Genomic DNA, 17,062 nt, shown 5'->3' with positions numbered 1-17,062 from the left:
TTTACGTTATATTCTGAGATGTTACCTATTATAATTAAATTTTCTTAAAACCACTCCAATACTCTTCTGAAACATGAGGAAGCCACACTTATTTGTAGTAAAAGAGAAAGTATTACTTGGGCTCAAAATTCCTCCACTGGTGATTTCTTACCATACTTTATTTAAGGCAGAATGCACTAAAATCCAAGGTTGTGGAGGACTGCCATCTAGTGGTAGTTTATTCTGGTGCACATTCAAAACAAATTTGCTCTGCCTTCCCATTCCTTATAACACGTTTGTTTAAAATGGGGCCAGGTTTTCTTCTTGCTTAATTCCGTTCTTGAGGACTACTGACATGATTATACAGCTAAATAATTCCACAAGAATGTATGCTAAATAAGAGGAATATATAAGACAACAAATTATAAGTCTCCTTTTTTAAACTCAGATTAAGTCTAGGGAAGTCTTCAAATTAAAAGACTGATTAGCTCACTCCTGGAAAAGTGCACATTAGGCACACACAGTGACTTCAGGCTTAGAAAATGGGCTTGTATAGAAATGTGCATATCTTGGACTGACTTTTGCTTTCTTCTTAAGTTATATACTTCGTACAATTTATTTATATAGTATATGGCAGGAGAAATTATCAGGTTGAGAAAAAAAATTGTATAACCTTCTGACTCAATATTCATTCCACATTCTATCCTAGGGAAATAATCAGAAATGTGGACAAAGAGTTATGTACAAAGATGTATATTTCAGCAAACAAAACAATCTTAATAGCTTCATAATAACCTACTGAATCTATGCATCAAAACTTAGTCATTCTGTTCTATAACTCATTTAGATCAGTTCTCATTTTTTTCTATTACAATAGGTATATATGAAACGAAGGGAGGGAGGACAGAAAGAGGGAGGAGATAACTATCTGGCAACTTGATAGGATTTTTCTATATTTTGGCTCATCTCCTAATACACACTGCCATAAGTCACATATAAGCATCCAAGAATATTTTTATGGTTTTCTATAGCCAACCTGCTTTCTAAAAGTGTTATGTCATTTTACATGGCCCCAAGCAATGTAGGATACGCTATCACCTCTCTAGCATCAGATTTTATCCCATGGCCAATTTTTTTAACAGTTGTACTGAGATACTATATATCACCTCTTTGAAGTATACAGCTCAAATATTTACTGTATTTACTGTGCAACCATCACCATAATCTAATTTTCGAACATTTTCATCCTCTGAAAAAGAAATCATGTACTTATTAGTAGTAACTCCCTATTAACCCTGGAAATCCTCCAATATGGCTGGTTATTACTAATTCACCAACCTCATTATATTTCATAGTTTTTGTAGATACCACAATGATATTATGTGTTTCAAACCCATTAAATGGAATAATCACTTCTGCTACCCAGACATTTCTGTTTCAAATTGTGAAATATTCTGTTTAACCATAGGAAAGTAAAGCATATCAGAATGGCCTCTTGTTTTTTCAAAAGATACTTTTTACATGTAAGGCATAATTTAAGAAATAAGAGAAGTATCATATAAGTACAAAGTCATCTTTTCAAAACAACTAGCAACTATCATTATTTTGTAAATCCATTATTAAATCACCAAAAATATCAAACAAAAACAAGGAATCCCTTTCTAGGTATTTAAAACTTTATTTTAATTGGGTTAACTTGATCTGATTTAAAAAAAAAAAAAAAAGAGCAATCAATATAACATTTGATAGGTGGTCTAAAGAATTGACTTGATTCTACCCAAAAAAAATAAAACTTACTTTCATTTAGCCAAAGCACTTTTTTCCTTATTCATAATTTTTTTGGACTCCAGATGCACAGAATTTAGCAATTTACCTTTTGAAGATTTAATAGAGTAAAAAGAATTAAAACAGTTTATTAAACAGCAAAGAACTAGGTCCCCTGGTCAGACTTTTTTTTTTTTTTTTTAAAGAATACTGAAACTCAGTTCTGAAAGCTAAGGTTAAAAAGGGATACTTCAGGGGCGCCTGGGTGGCTCAGTGGGTTAAGCCGCTGCCTTCGGCTCAGGTCATGATCCCAGGGTCCTGGGATCGAGTCCCGCATCGGGCTCTCTGCTTAGCAGGGAGCCTGCTTCCTCCTCTCTCTCTGCCTGCCTCTCCGTCTACTTGTGATTTCTGCCTGTCAAATAAATAAATAAAATCTTTAAAAAAAAAAAAAAAAAAAAAAAAAGGGATACTTCACTGATAAAAGTTAGCCGCTCATCAAATTTTAGCCTTCTCCTCTCTTCATCCAACTCTGAACATCTCCCATATTCCATAAATAATCCAAACGTTCCCATTACTCAAGTTAAACAATTCTGCAATCCAGCCAAGTGTTCTGTTTCATATCACTTTATGCAAAACATTTATTTGTACATCACCACCTAAAATATTCCTGTTAACTGATACACTCAAATTCATTCTTCCTCACCTTTATCTATATGAAAAAACTGAGTTGACACAAATGACTTCCAAAATAAAGTCATTTTTTTATGCCACTAAAGAAAAATCGGATATAGGTAGCCTACATTTTAATGCAATGATTAAACAATAAACCAAAAAAATATGAGCCCAGAAAGATGCAAAATATTATGAAATCCCTAGTTCATGTTCCACAGGTCTCTCTCTCTCTCATACACACACATACACACACACAGGTAAGTGTCACTACCCGGCTTTCTATCCTCACTCCAGCACCAGTGGCTCCTCTATCACCCTATCACGGGGAAGTGAGAGGAGGTTAAGCGGTAGATAAAAACTCTCCCATGCCAACAGCAACAGTGTACCCAAGCAAGCATCAAGCCCTGGTAACACAGGAAGCTCTGAGATTAGGGTGGGCAGGCTCCACGTAGCCCCATGCTACTTAGATAAAGATATCCCCAAGGTGAAAGGAACCCCACCTCACTGAGCCAATACTTTTGATAAATATATAAAAGGCCCCCTTGCTCTGGGGAGGTTTACTGCAGGCCAGAGCACATGGCTTGATAAGCAGGATGAGGTCTGCATTTCACTCTGTGTTTGCCCCCAGTCTAGGAGCCCTAGAGCAGAAACAACATACAAAAACCTATGCAGTGGCCCTGGAGGTGGGCGAGGTAGGAGAGGGTTCTGCAGCTTCGCCCTGCCTATCACAAGTAGGACAGGGACGCCCTATCAAAGAGATCAACCCCTTCATCCACTGAGAGAGGCAGTCACACACGGTTCCCAAAAAAAAGCTCAATTTCAGTCAACTCATGTACAAAGACAAAATTTAAAGGAAGACACTTTTAGCAATATCTCTATAGACCATATAAAAGTGCTGGTTGTAGGAAAATCAAACACATTTGATGTTTAAAGTTTTCTCTTTTCATATTTTGCTTGACCACTTGAATATAAAGGTCTCAATAAAATATTTAACTCCCTCTGAGATTCATACCCCATGATCCTCCATTTTTATATAGCCAAATATCCTAAATCTGCTACTTGCAATAGCATCCTCATGATTAATGCCAATTACCTTTTACACCACCAAAGGATCCATAAGTCATATTGCAGGCTGTTCTCTGCAGATTATGTTCATACATCAATTTGATCTGATACTGGTTTCCATGTTCCACATTACCCAAGGTTCCTAAAGAGATAAAAATTACAGAATCACTTTTTAAAAAAAAATTACAGAATCACATTTTAAAAATATTCATTTCTGGGGGCGCCTGGGTGGCTCAGTGGGTTAAGGCCTCTGCTTACGGCTCAGGTCATGATCCCAGGGTCCTGGGATCGAGCCCCACATCGGGTTCTCTGCTCAGCAGGGAGCCTGCTTCCTCCTCTCTCTCTATCTCTCTGGCTACCTGTGATCTCTGTCTGTCAAATAAATAAATCTTTAAAAAAAAAAAATTCATTTCTTCTCATCCTCTACACCAATTCTAAGTAATTCAATTTCAGTGAAATTTAAAATGACAAAGCACTAAAACAATGTGTATTATGAATAATTAGCATACTGATGACACAGAATGCCAGCACAGTTAGGACAATTTAAGTCTTGGCTAGATTATACCATTAGATGAAATACCACCCTGGGTGACATTTCTTATCTATTTCCATTAGGTCTGAGTAAAGTGTATTATTTAAATAAAAACAAAAACACGCAATTTCAGTTCTGAAATAAATAAGGTTAAGTTCCTTACACTTAAACAAAAATAGAGCAAAGACATGACTCAAAGTGTCTTAGAAAAAATTCCCCACTTTGAAGCAATTCAATTTCCTGTCCCACCTCTCAAAATACTCAAGCCCCTAATACACTATAACTTAATTTAATGGAGAGATATTCCAAAAGTTTCCTTTAGCAAGCATATAGGACAATATGTTTTATATGAAGTCCGCAAAGAATCTTCTTCAAAACAAAGATACTTTCATTTAATACATCATATGTACTACAATTGCTTTCTATTTCTGAGATCACAACTCAAGCTAAATGCAGATACTCAAGCAACCGAGCCAGCCAAGTGCCCCAAAAAAGATTCCTTATACTTATTTTACTCTCTGGTTGTTTTCTAGAGTACTTATAAATGAAGCTATGTCCCAGTAACCAGGCAAGAGCGTTAGAGTTAAAAGAGGTGATGGGAAGAAAAAGGATTCAGAAATCAACTTTTTCCATTAAGGAACATCTTTGTTTTTCATTCAAAAATGCAAAATTTAAAGAAAAACTTAAAATATAAAATATAAAGCAAATGAAATAGTCCCCAAACTGGATAGTATTAATTAGATCATTAAAACAATCTAAACATATATGTCTGTCTGTATGTATGTGTATACATATTTACACATGAGCATTTGTTTTTTGTCCAAAAGGTTTTACCAATGTAACACTGAGGTTGTAAGAACCCAAATATTTCTATTTCCATTTTAGAAGTGAGGCAAGTACCCTAAGTTTAAAAAAAATTTAAGGGACACCTGGATGGCTCAGTCTTTAAGGATCTGCCTTTGACTCAGGTCACGATCCCAGGATTCTGGGATCGAATCCTGCATCAGGCTCCTTGCTCAGTGGGGAGCCTGCTTCTCCCTCTGCCTGCTATTCCCCTTCTTGTGCTCTCAATCTCCCTGATAGGTAGATAGAAAGATAGATAGATAGATAGATATTTAAGAAATTTCCCCCCCAAATCACACAGCTGGCAAAGGACAGAGTATTCAAACTAGGTCTTCAGAGTTAGCACCATATATCCTGGTGCCTGGCTGTCCATCATTTTACAACTTGGAAAAAACTTGGTAAGACAATGACAATTTCCCTAAACAAATCAGCCAACAAAAAACATCATTTCTACCTCCACCTTTCTTGCCTGGCCTTTTCTTCATTTGGAAGGTGAAGGGTTAAAAGAGAAAACTAACAGGAGGATTTCTTGGAGGAAAATCATTTCTACTCTGATTTATGACCCTGAAAATGGGAACAACAGACTTCACATGCCAATAGAATAAGAAACAAAGAGAAAGACTCAAATTTGCCTGCTAACCCTGATAGATGAAGGCTTTGTGGAATTTAAATGGTAGTAAAAGCAGTAAGGTCCAGGGAAACCGAGGAGTAATCGCAACCACATGGGCCAAAAAAAGAGAAAAAAAAAAAAAAAAAGGAAAGAAAAAGAAACACATACACACACACTAAAATAACTCATAGTCTTAACCTTAGGAGAGGTCTAGCCTCCAAGAAACCAGAAAAAAAAGTTCAAAGAAACATTTGGTTTGCCCCTACAGAAATTACCAAATCCGTCCTATACCTAAAACCAAATCAACACCTCTGAGTTAGGAATGCACTTACACATGTTTGTTAGCTGAAAGGTCAGTGAACAGAGGGGTTCAGCATTCAATACTTATACAAACTTGGCATGAAATGACACTTGGGATTTGTATTCTGAAAAAGCTCCAAAGGCATTGGAAATCTTCAGATTTCAGGTAATAGCACTTTAAAACTTAATAGTGCACCTATGGAGAACAGAAGACAATTCGTCTTCCTTAGACACTACTTTGGTAATATCTGAAAAGGTAGTATCTTAACTATCTTAAGGTAGTATCTGAAAAATCTAAAATATCTGACCATTTTTTTTCTAGAGACACATCAATGGTACAAGATTAAAACTACTTATACACAAGGAGGTTTGGGGGGATATTTTTGCTCATTTGTTTTTTAAGATGTTATTTATTTACTTGACAGAGAGAGAGGGAACAAGCAGTGGGAGCAGCAGGCAGAGGGAGAGGGAGAAACAGGCTCTCTGCCAAACAGGGAGCTTGATGCAGGGCCCAATCCCAGGACCCTGGGATCATGACCCGAGTTGAAGGCAGAACATTAAAAGAATGGGCCACCCAGCACCCTTACTTATACACAGATTTTGTCCTGGGATATACAGATTGAATATAGCAAGTGTATCTTTATAACTACAGTCCATGTATAGCTAGAATTAGTATGAATTTTCATCAATCAGAAAGTAAAAAGGATAACAGAACATGCAGGTTGTTAGGCTTATTACTAAGCACAATTTGATTTAAACAAAAATATTCTCTAGAAAAATCAATGATCACCTTAACAACAGTTTTTGGTACAGTTTTAGACAAATGTGGAGAAATCCAATGAAGTAAAAATGAAATAAAAGCCGCTATAAAGTAAATTAAAAGGTTCATTGTGTTAAATAACCAAATTAGATTATATAAAAGTATGAAAAATAAAGAACCACATCTTTTTGCCCCCTCACAGCAAACATTAAAATTCTATAAATATGTCAAATGCTTAGCAAATGCTTGTTGAAGTACACAATTTTTGGAAAAGAATATTTAAGAGGACATAATCAGTATAGTTTATGCTCACACATCTGTAACCACTTACTCAGAAACTGAAGCCCATCAGAAAGGAATCTGAAATGCCATGTGATGTTTTTCCTTTCGGTATCGTAAGTTAGGCTAACTTCATTTTAGCAAGACCCTGCTATTTCTCTATATTAAGCATGTATTTGATAACATTATCACCCACCAAAAACAGGTCAGCACAGCAGCCTATGAAGGGCTGTTTGGTGTGTCCAGGAGGTCTCCTCTAGCATGCCTCAAATCGTTTTTAGAAGCACACATCATGTGTGCTGGGTGGCTAAGTCGTTAAACGTCTACCTTCAGCTCAGGTCATGATCCCAGGGTCCTGGGATGGAGCCCCACATCTGGCTCCCTGCTCTGCTGGAAAGTCTGCTTCTCCATCTCCCACTCCCCCTGCTTGTGTTTCCTCTCTCGCTCTCTATCACATAAATAAATAAAATCTTTAAAAAAAAAAATTCTGAGTAGAAGCACAGGGCATAAAAAGCAAACAAATATATTTGGGGAGGGGCCAGCTGGAGGTGAGAATGTCAAGTTCAGCTAGCACTTTCATTTGTTGATACCAGTGGTTTTACTTAAACTAAAAAATGTTTATGCTTGCCCTGTTAAAGTAAAAGCTAGGTAAAAGTTCAGTCTGGAACCACAGAAACATATTCAAGAGAACAAAAAGATTAACTTCCCTGCTTCTCCATTTAAGCCAAGCCAGAAAAAATATACAAATTGTCAGCCTCCAAATATTATAAGAGGCTGAAGAAATGAGAGACAGAATAGGGAAGTGAGGTGGGGCATAAGGGAATGTAGTTTGGAGAACTCTTTATCCCCAGAGAATACAAAGCTTGCAAATGAATACAAAGAATAAAAGAGCAATAAAATCACCATTCCCATGACAAATAACTGTCATTTTCAACACTAGTTTGAAGCAAAATACCAATGTCCCATAAACAAGTTGTGACCAAACATGCCAGTTTCTTTCAGCATGTCTTTTTAATAAACATACACTTTATCACTAGTCTATTGTGCCCTATACTTCAGGGAAACTCTAGAGCTTTCTGACTTTCTGGGCCATCATTCAAATGGGACCAGGGAAGGCCAAGAGTCTTAACTAATTTCTTGTTTGTAGGATTTTTCCCTCTCCTGCCCTCTTAAAACTTCCAGAAGAGACCAAATCTCCAAGAAGTATTCAGGGGTAACTGCACAAGTTCCCCTCCTCCATGTCCTGTGTAACACAGTTAATAGCATCACCTCATAGTTAACAAGCCTTATGATGGAAAAGGGAGGACAACTAGATGCATGTGGTAAAGTAGCCTATATCACATCTTCTCCATCTTCTGGAACACTAAATATTTGCCCCATCACTAGGAAAAGCAACATCTTTTACCATGAAATCAACGGGAGTGTTTACCAATGACAGAGAGGTACTATAATGGACTTCTGACTTGTAAATGGAAATGTAGAAAAGAAAATGATAGTGGTAAAAAAAAAAAAAAAAAGAAGGAAGAATAAAAGTAACACAGATTAATAAAGAACCCCTACCAACTGCCTCAACACTACCCAAAAATTAGTTCATTCGTACAGTCAACATATGCCCACCATATACCATAGGCCAGGTTACCAAGCCTGCCTTAGAAATCTAACAGACCTTCACCGCCAAAAAGAGACTACTTAAGAATATCCAGCTCAGGGGCACCTAGGTGGCTGAGTTGGTTGGGTGCCTGATTCTTGCTCAGCTCAGGTCTTGACTTCAGGGTTGTGAGTTCAAGCCCCGCACTGGGCTCCACACTGGGTATATAAATATACACATATAAATACAGTACAGACAAATCATTATGCAAATGGAAAGCAAAATACAAAGAGAGCTCAAATCAAGAGAATGAGTATGGAAAATCCAAATACTAGAAGCTAATATTTATAGCAAACTCCAAAGAACATCTCTTTTTTCTTTTTTTTTAAGATTTTATTTATTTATTTGACAGAGAGAGATCACAAGTAGACAGAGAGGCAGGCAGAGAGAGAGAGAGGGAAGCAGGCTCCCTGCTGAGCAGAGGCCCGATGCGGGCCTCGATCCCAGGACCCTGAGATCATGACCTGAGCTGAAGGCAGCGGCTCAACCCACTGAGCCACCCAGGCGCCCCCAAAGAATATCTCTTGTATAAGGAATTAGCTTTATTGTACCCATAAAAAAATTTCCCCAATATTGACATCCATGAAAAGAACTCTCTCAGCTTGAACTAAAATTTAATTACTACAACAAATATTTTTAAGTTACCTTTTATATTTAGTAAGGATCAAAATGCTGAAACCAAACTACAGTTAACTGCCATAGTGGTATCTACAGAACAGTGTCAGAAAATGACACCTGATTAGACCTTAAACAAGTGCCTTAAGGCAGGCTGGGGAGAAACAACCGAAAGCCAAGAAATTTGAATTATAAAAAGAAAACACCTAAGGTTCATCGAAGAAAAAGTACTTTAAACCACCATGACTCTCAGCATCTAATGATTTTTGTTGTTGCTTTTAAACATTTCTTAAAACTCAAGCATCCTGGATAAAAGTCACCGCATAAGGAATATAGTCAATGCTATTATAATAGCATTATATGGTGACATATGATAGCCACACTTATGGTGAGCACAGCATAACATATAAGAGCAGTGGAATCACTATGCTGTATACCTGAAACTAATGTAACATTGTGTGTCAGCTATACTTTAATAAAAAATAAATAAAAATTTTCTTAAACACTCAAGTATCCTAAGTATGCAGAATTGGCCTCTATTTCTCACAGACAATCCTGGACACAATTCCTGGAAAAAGATCTCAAGGAATCCTCTACTAGAAATTTAAATATGCATATAAATAGCAAACCAGAAAAAATGTAATAGCCTAAGTACCTGAAAAAACAAAATGAACAAGGTAAAATGTTAACCAAAATAAGAAAATATTCAATCAAATGTTTTGTGTTCTCTAACAAGTGAACATAAGAGTATCTATTCTTACATAATATTAAGAGGTTTTTATATTAAAGTGTTTTTAATACAAATTTTACATTTAAAAAATGTTTCTTACCTGAGACAGAATAGACACAAAGTTTTCTAGAATGCAACACAGCCAAATGAAGCATTTCAGTACCTCTGAAAAATAGGATAAGTTTTAAAGTTTTAAATATCAATTTCAGATGTAACCAAAAAAATTATAAAATAATTTTTAAAAGAGATTATAACCACAACCTACCAAGAGTAAACTAAAAATTTACTAGATAACATTTCAAACTGAAAAATAAATGGAACAACAAACACCCACTTTGACAATTCCAGAGGCTCAAGGACTCTGCGTCAAGGAACTGCCTCTAATTGAAGTCACTGTAGCCTCTCAGGAAGTCATATCAGAGGCCCTTTCATGAATGCTCTCCCATAATAACAGAGATCCAAGTTCTGGTCTTGTCTTTCTGGGTAATCAACCTCTGACCTTGGTCAAGTTACTTAATCTTTCTGAGCCTGTTTCCCCTTTTGGAAAATAAGAGGTTTCAATTAAATGAAATAAAATCATGTGACAGCACCTTGTAAAGTATAAAGCACCAAAGAATGCTAATCATTATTAGTAAATGGCATATGTCACTTCCAGCTCAGAAATTTTATTAAAGGCACTGAAAATATTTCAGTTTGGACTAAACTGACACGGGCACTAATACACTTCCCAGGCCCTATCAAGTGGTTTCCAAGACATAATATAATCTAGAAATCGTTAAGTTCAGTCTTCAAGCGTCAGGTCAGTGGACAGAAAGGTGAAAAGGATGTAAATGGCAGTGCTCTGCTGCAGAGTAGGGCCAGATAGAGAAAGCAGCTACTCGTCAGCTCTGGGCATGTGGCCAAATCTCTACATTTTTTTCAAGAAAAACCAGAAAGCATGGATTTTATGTGAAATCTCCTGGATCTTAAATATTGGCAACTCTTTTAAATCTAAAACACAGGGATGCCTGGGTGGCTCAGTTGGTTAAGCAGCTGCATTCGGCTCAGGTCATGATCCCAGGGTTCTGGGATCGAGTCCCACAGCAGGCTCCTTGCTCGGCAGGGAGCCTGCTTCTCCCTCTGCCTCTGCCTGCCTCTCTGTCTGCCTGTGCTCACTCACTCTCTCTCCCTCTGTCTCTGACAAATAAATAAATAAAATCTTTAAAAAAAAAAAAAAAAAGAACCGCCACACTGTTTTAATAAATAAATAAATAAATAAATAAATCTAAAACACATCTGCAAGCAGTCCTCCAGAGTACAACCTCTGATATAGATTCTGTTCTAAACTACAAAGACTATAATTGAAATCTGAAGACCTGGATTGGGGTCTTGACTGTGCACCTGGTATCTGTGTAATCATTTGACCTTTCAGAGTATTAGTATTAGTCTTTCATTTACAAAATAAGAATATTGGTTAATACCTCCAAAACATCCTTATAATGAATAGAAGTGCTCACTATCCATTCTACTACCAAAAAAATGCAAATATATATACAACTGTCACATACTCAATTCTGACTTCAAAAAATAATTATCGCCCTGTACACTCAAAACAATTGTTCTATCATGCACAGGAAAAGAATATAATGTCATGGAAAGATAACAGAGTATGGAATCAGACAGACCCGGGTCTGAATCCTGGCTGTGTGACCTAAAGCTCTGAGCTCTAGCTAGTTACCTTATCCTTTTTTAAATAATTTTTTATTTTTTTATTAACATATAATGTATTATTAGCCCCAGGGGTACAGGTCTGTGAATCGCCAGGTTTACACACTTCACAGCACTTACCATAGCTAGTTTCCATATCCATAAATACAGATCACATCTTACAGATAAGATTAGAGAGATTGTACTAGTTAATTAATAGCAGTATAGTATCCTCTCATAAATGTTAACCTCCTTCATTCCATCAAGCTATACGTAGGACACCTGGGTAGCTCAGTGATTTAAGATACTGCCTTCAGCTCAGGTCATGATCTCAGGGTCCTGGGATTGGGTCCCACATCGGGCTCTCTGCTCAGCAGTAAGCCTGCTTCCCCCTGTTCCCTGCCTGCCTCTCTGCCTCTCTCTCTTTGTCAAATAAATAAATAAATAAATAAAATATTTTAAATAAATGAATAAATTATATGTGTGTGTGTGTGTGTATATATATATATATTAAATAAATTATATGTGTGTGTGTGTATATATACCTATATATATGTATATATATATGTGTGTGTGTATATATATATACACATATATATATGTGTGTGTGTGTGTGTATATGTATATATACACACATATAATTTATTTAATTATTTAATATAAGATTATATATATATATATATATAATCTTTAAAATAAATAGATAGATAAATAAATAAATAAAGTACTTGGAAACAAAGCTCTTTTAAGAGTAAGACTTACTTTATGGATTGAGCTGACTTCTTTTAAGAAACTAAGGACCCTTCCACTTCAATTAAGTACAGTAATTCATTTTAAAGCTTCAACGTTATGTGTTAAATACAATAACTGCTACTTTGTCTAATTATTTAAACAGACATTTATATAACCTGGATAATTAGTTCTTTAAATAAGTGAATACTTTCTATTTCTTTCTTTATTTTCAACTTGTGATATGTCAGACATTTTAGGTCTGTTACTATTTTTTTTTTTTTTAAGTTCTAAATTATTCTCTTTGAGCAGGTTCCCAAATTTAAAAAAAAAAAAAAAATTCAGTACATAAGGAACACCTAGGTAACAATATCCAGAAAATATATTTGTCATGGATAATCCTTTCTTCACTTAAGAATCCACAAAAATGACACAATCAGGGAATGATATACTCTAGGTAAGATAAAATGTCAGAATTAAGGAGCTGTACTTACGAAACAAACTTCCCTACTTCCACTTGCAATATTGGATCTCGTAGATGAACTTCTAGAAGCAAATCTTCAGCTTGAGCTCCATCTCCTGTTTTTACAGGATGGGGGTTAAAGATTCTTAGGTATCCCATAAAACTACCCACAATTACTTTATCTGTAGAGAGAGGTTTTCAAAAGATATAAGAAGAAACAAACATTAGCAACAAAATTTCTTTGGAAATAGACTTTCTAATGTTTAAAAGAAAAATCTAAAAATGAAAACAAACCAAAAAATAAATTAATTAATTAAAATTAAACCAATTGAGTCTTGCTTCATATACCAAGCCCAATCTGCCAGCAGATAAATAACTAAAAACTTTTTTTTAAAAGATTTTATTTATTTATTTGACAGAGAGTAAGAGAGATCACAAGTAGCCAGAGAGGCAGGCAGAGGGAGAGGGGGAAGCAGGCTCCCCACTGAGCGGAGAGCCCAATGCAGGGCTCGATCCCAGGACCCTGGGATCATGAGCCGAGCTGAAGGCAGAGTCTTAACCCACTGAGCCACCCAAGCAGCCCAAAACAACTTTTTTTAATATCATCAATTTTCAAGCATACTAATATATTATGTATTTTACCTAAGCTTTGCTTTGGTGTCAGTAGTTATAATTTAACTCAGTCAAAGCAAGTCCTTTTACAAAAGACTAATATAAGATTGTACACTGATTTCTTCATAGAGTGTCTACTCTACAGCTGTTGAAATCATTGTATTAAAGAGAATTCTGAGCCCTCACTAGTAGAATGCTCTGATGAACAGTGTCTGTACTTGGACACAAAAGGGAGAAATGGTAACATACGTGTTGTGGGCTGAATTCTATCTCCCCATCTCTCCCCACCCCTGCCAAAAAAAAAGTATGTTGAAATCCTAACCCCTAGTACCATGATTTTATTTGGAAATAGAGTCTTCACAGATGTAATCACAGATGTAAGATGAGGTCACACTCAATCAGGTATGCAATAAATCTCTGTTCTAAAAAGAGAAAGCAGGGATGGGGGAAGCACCTGGGTGGTACAGTCAGTTGAGTGTCCGGCTCTTAGTTTTGGCTCAGGTCATGATCTCAGGATGGTGGAATCGAGCTCCGAGTAGGGCTCTGCACTCAGTGCAGAGTCTGCTTAAGACTCTCTCTCCCTCTCCTTATGCCCCTCCTCTTGTTCTCACTCTTTCTCGCCCTAAAATAAATAAAATCTTTAAAAAAAAAAAAAAAAAGGAAGGAAGGAATGGAGGAAGAGAGTATAGAGGGTGGTGGGGTGAGAGAGAAGAGATCACCATGTGAAGATATTTAAGGAGAAGATGATGATGTGGTAATGGAGACAGTGATAAGAGTGATACCTCCACAAGCCAAAGAATGCCCGGGACTACCAGAAGCTGAAAAAGGCAAAGAAGGACCCTAGAGGCTTCAGGTATGGTAGGATGTCCCTGCCAACACCTTGATTTTGGACTTCTAGCCTTTAAAACTGTCAGAAAATAAATTTCTATTACTTTAAGCCACTCAATTCATAGTACTTGGTTATGGCGGTCCTAGGAAATTAATACTTTAGGTGTCAGTTTTGAAATTGTTATATTAGTATAAAATATTGACTTTTTTTCCATCTACTTAGAAGTAGGAGTTCTACATACTTATTTACTGAGAGCTTATCATGTGCCAAGCAATGGCCTATGTAACTTTTATGTATTAACTCATTAAATCCTCATAATAACCATATGAGAAAGATACTATCCTGGGAATTTCAATCCTGAATAGCAATACCAGGAATCTGCTGCTAGATGATCAAATGGCACTCCCACAAGTTCTATACAGTCTCTAGAACCATGCTATTCCCATCCCACTACTAAGGTTTGGCCAATTCAACTCTTCCTGCATTTGAGAGATCTATGTCACTCTTACTCCAATCCCTCGTTTATTTATATTTATCATAGTTGTTTCCTAACTTGTGACAATAAAAAAAAATTGGGAAGAAACTGGCAGCAGAGAATAAACTGCACTACCAGTTCCTGTGGGGATATTTGGAAGTAAGACTCTAGGCAGGGTTAAATAACATCGTACACAGTGACAGAACAGTTAATCAAGTGAACACCTCCAGGCATCTGGGACCTGTGCCCATTGCCGGTGACACTCTGGTGGACTGGAGAGCTGCTGTCCTAGGCCAACAGAACAGGAAGGAGGAATGCCAAACCATATATAAAATGGCTTTTCTAAGAGCACTGCATAATTTAAAATAAGAGAATAAGTTTAAACCTCAAAATTTCCATCTCAGTGTAAAGAACAAGATTCAGGGTCCTTGGGACTTTACAGAAAGAATTTCTTTCTTCTTATATCACTGAGGCTTAACCACTAAGAATCTAATTCAGCGACTTATTCTGTAGATTTTAAATTATAGTAACAAATGAGTTCACAGTCTCTCCAGGTTTCTTGCATAAAAATAAAGACATTCATCTCAAAGAATGAGATTACAATGTTACATAATGAGGTTACTGGCAAAGTCGAGAAGGCTTGGATATACTCAAACCTCCAAACTTCTAAAACACTCCCCACTGAGCTTCCTATGTATCCCCCCATACCCTAATTCCTATTTCATTCACTAACTAACCAAGATTCAGCTTCAACCCAGCCCTTTTTCATGCTGGTGAAGTCCACATGGTGACAATTTAATCCCTAGAAACAAAATGTGTAGGTCTGAGTATTAAAATAGCAGGACTTTTATAGTTAACCAGAGCTCAGGTAACAGTCTAATTCTCACAGACATTAAGCTATGATTAATGGGATCCCCAGGAATGAAATGAACAGGCAATTCATTGAGACCCTTTTTTTCCCAATGGTTTATTTATTTATTTTTATTTATTTATTTATTTTGTTAGAGTAGTATTCGATTGTAAGAAGGTCCTATGTTTATCAAACTGAAGCCTTTTTTGAAGCCTATAATCAAAAACATATGGGTCTCTGAAAAAGACTAACTCAAGCCAACCGTATAGATGGTTATGGTATCTCACCCATTTCCACACTGAAGTCAATTTACAGTCTCAGAGTCCCTTGAATAAAGACAACACATTAGGGATGCTATAAGACCACACATGCCTAATATACATTTTCCTCAGATCTTTCCCTACAGGACAAGTAGTCATTTACCCAGGTACACTGAGGAAAGGGAAATACCCAAACTTTATGAGAATACTGAATATTGGCTCTGAGTTACTACTAATTCTGGAACCCTAGAAATAGACCTTTTTTGATCATTATGGAGACTCAGTGACAAATGAATTTTTTTACTTAGTTTATCCAGTGGAGAGCAAAACTAGCCTATGATTTCTCACCTAGTTTCTGAGAGTTTAAAGGAAATGTATTTTCACAGAAAATAGTAGAACATCCTTTTGGTTCCCTAACATGGACATGAAGGATATTATATGGGGAGAGATATATGGAAACCAATGGGACTCTATCTCCCCATCAAGGAGAAAATCGAAATAAATACCACAGGTAGGGTGCCTGGGTGGTTCAGTTGGTTAAGCATCCAACTCTTGGTTGTAGCTCAGGTCTTGATCTCCTGGTTTTGAGTTCAAGCCCCATGTTGGGCTCCACACTGGGCAGGGGGCCTACATATATACATACATACCACTGCTAGGCCTGATTTCGGGTAGTTCTCAAAATTCAATGCCAAAAAGGTTCAATAGAAATATGTGGTCATTCTTACCACATACCTGCTTAATTACCAAAACTGTCAATATAGAGATGTTAGGGTTGATCAGTATAACTTAAAGAATAACCCCAAATTCTTCTATTATTTCACATCTTATCTTTCTTGAAGCCAACTAATAAAACCCTGCTTGAATACAGTTCTAGACCTTAATATTGCATTTTCTCCTTTCTAATACCAACGGAAACAGTTTGCTTTTACTGGACAGGAATAGGCATATATCTTTATATGTACTGCCATAATCCAAACTGCAGGAACCAGGGCTACCTCAACATTGTCTCATAAGAGCCAAAGGAGGCTGAAAGAAATATGCGTGAAACCCAGGGATCTCCAAGGACCCTTCCTCATACTGTCTGGATCAGAAACTACTATATTCCTCTTTAGGCAAGCATTAATGTTCTAGATCCCTCAGGAATACTCACCTAGACCAATTCTCTGATCCCTCCATCTCTACTCAAGACCAAGAGCCCTAACCAGATGGAAGGTAGGTAAAGTAAAAAAAAAAAAAAAAAAAAAAAAAAGAAAGAAAGTAGCATAGTATATAGCCCAATAACCAGATACAAAACAGAAGGTATCCCCCCGATACGATTTCTTTAAGTTACCATATAATTTTTTCCATTCGATAATCTTAAT

At 36.5% G+C, this 17,062-nt stretch overlaps 1 protein-coding gene across 3 annotated transcripts in view; it reads right to left on the bottom strand.

The window, feature by feature from the left end:
* The window catches only part of BBS9 (Bardet-Biedl syndrome 9), a 464,985-nt gene that overhangs the window by 431,558 nt on the left and 16,365 nt on the right, over positions 1-17,062 (bottom strand). For 2 of the 3 annotated variants that reach the window (XM_059171518.1, XM_059171516.1), the window contains 3 exons: positions 12,707-12,857; positions 9,898-9,962; positions 3,509-3,622 (listed from right to left, as the gene is read on the bottom strand). In XM_059171518.1, the coding sequence (XP_059027501.1) occupies positions 3,509-3,622; positions 9,898-9,962; positions 12,707-12,857 (330 nt within the window). The remainder of the gene's footprint in view (positions 1-3,508; positions 3,623-9,897; positions 9,963-12,706; positions 12,858-17,062) is intronic. The other variant, XM_059171519.1, reaches the window with a different exon arrangement.

This window comes from Mustela lutreola, chromosome 4, assembly GCF_030435805.1.
Source record: "Mustela lutreola isolate mMusLut2 chromosome 4, mMusLut2.pri, whole genome shotgun sequence".
Classification (NCBI taxonomy): Eukaryota; Metazoa; Chordata; class Mammalia; order Carnivora; family Mustelidae; genus Mustela; species Mustela lutreola.
Note: the sequence above shows the minus strand (reverse complement) of the source record. Positions and strands in the feature narration are given on the sequence as shown.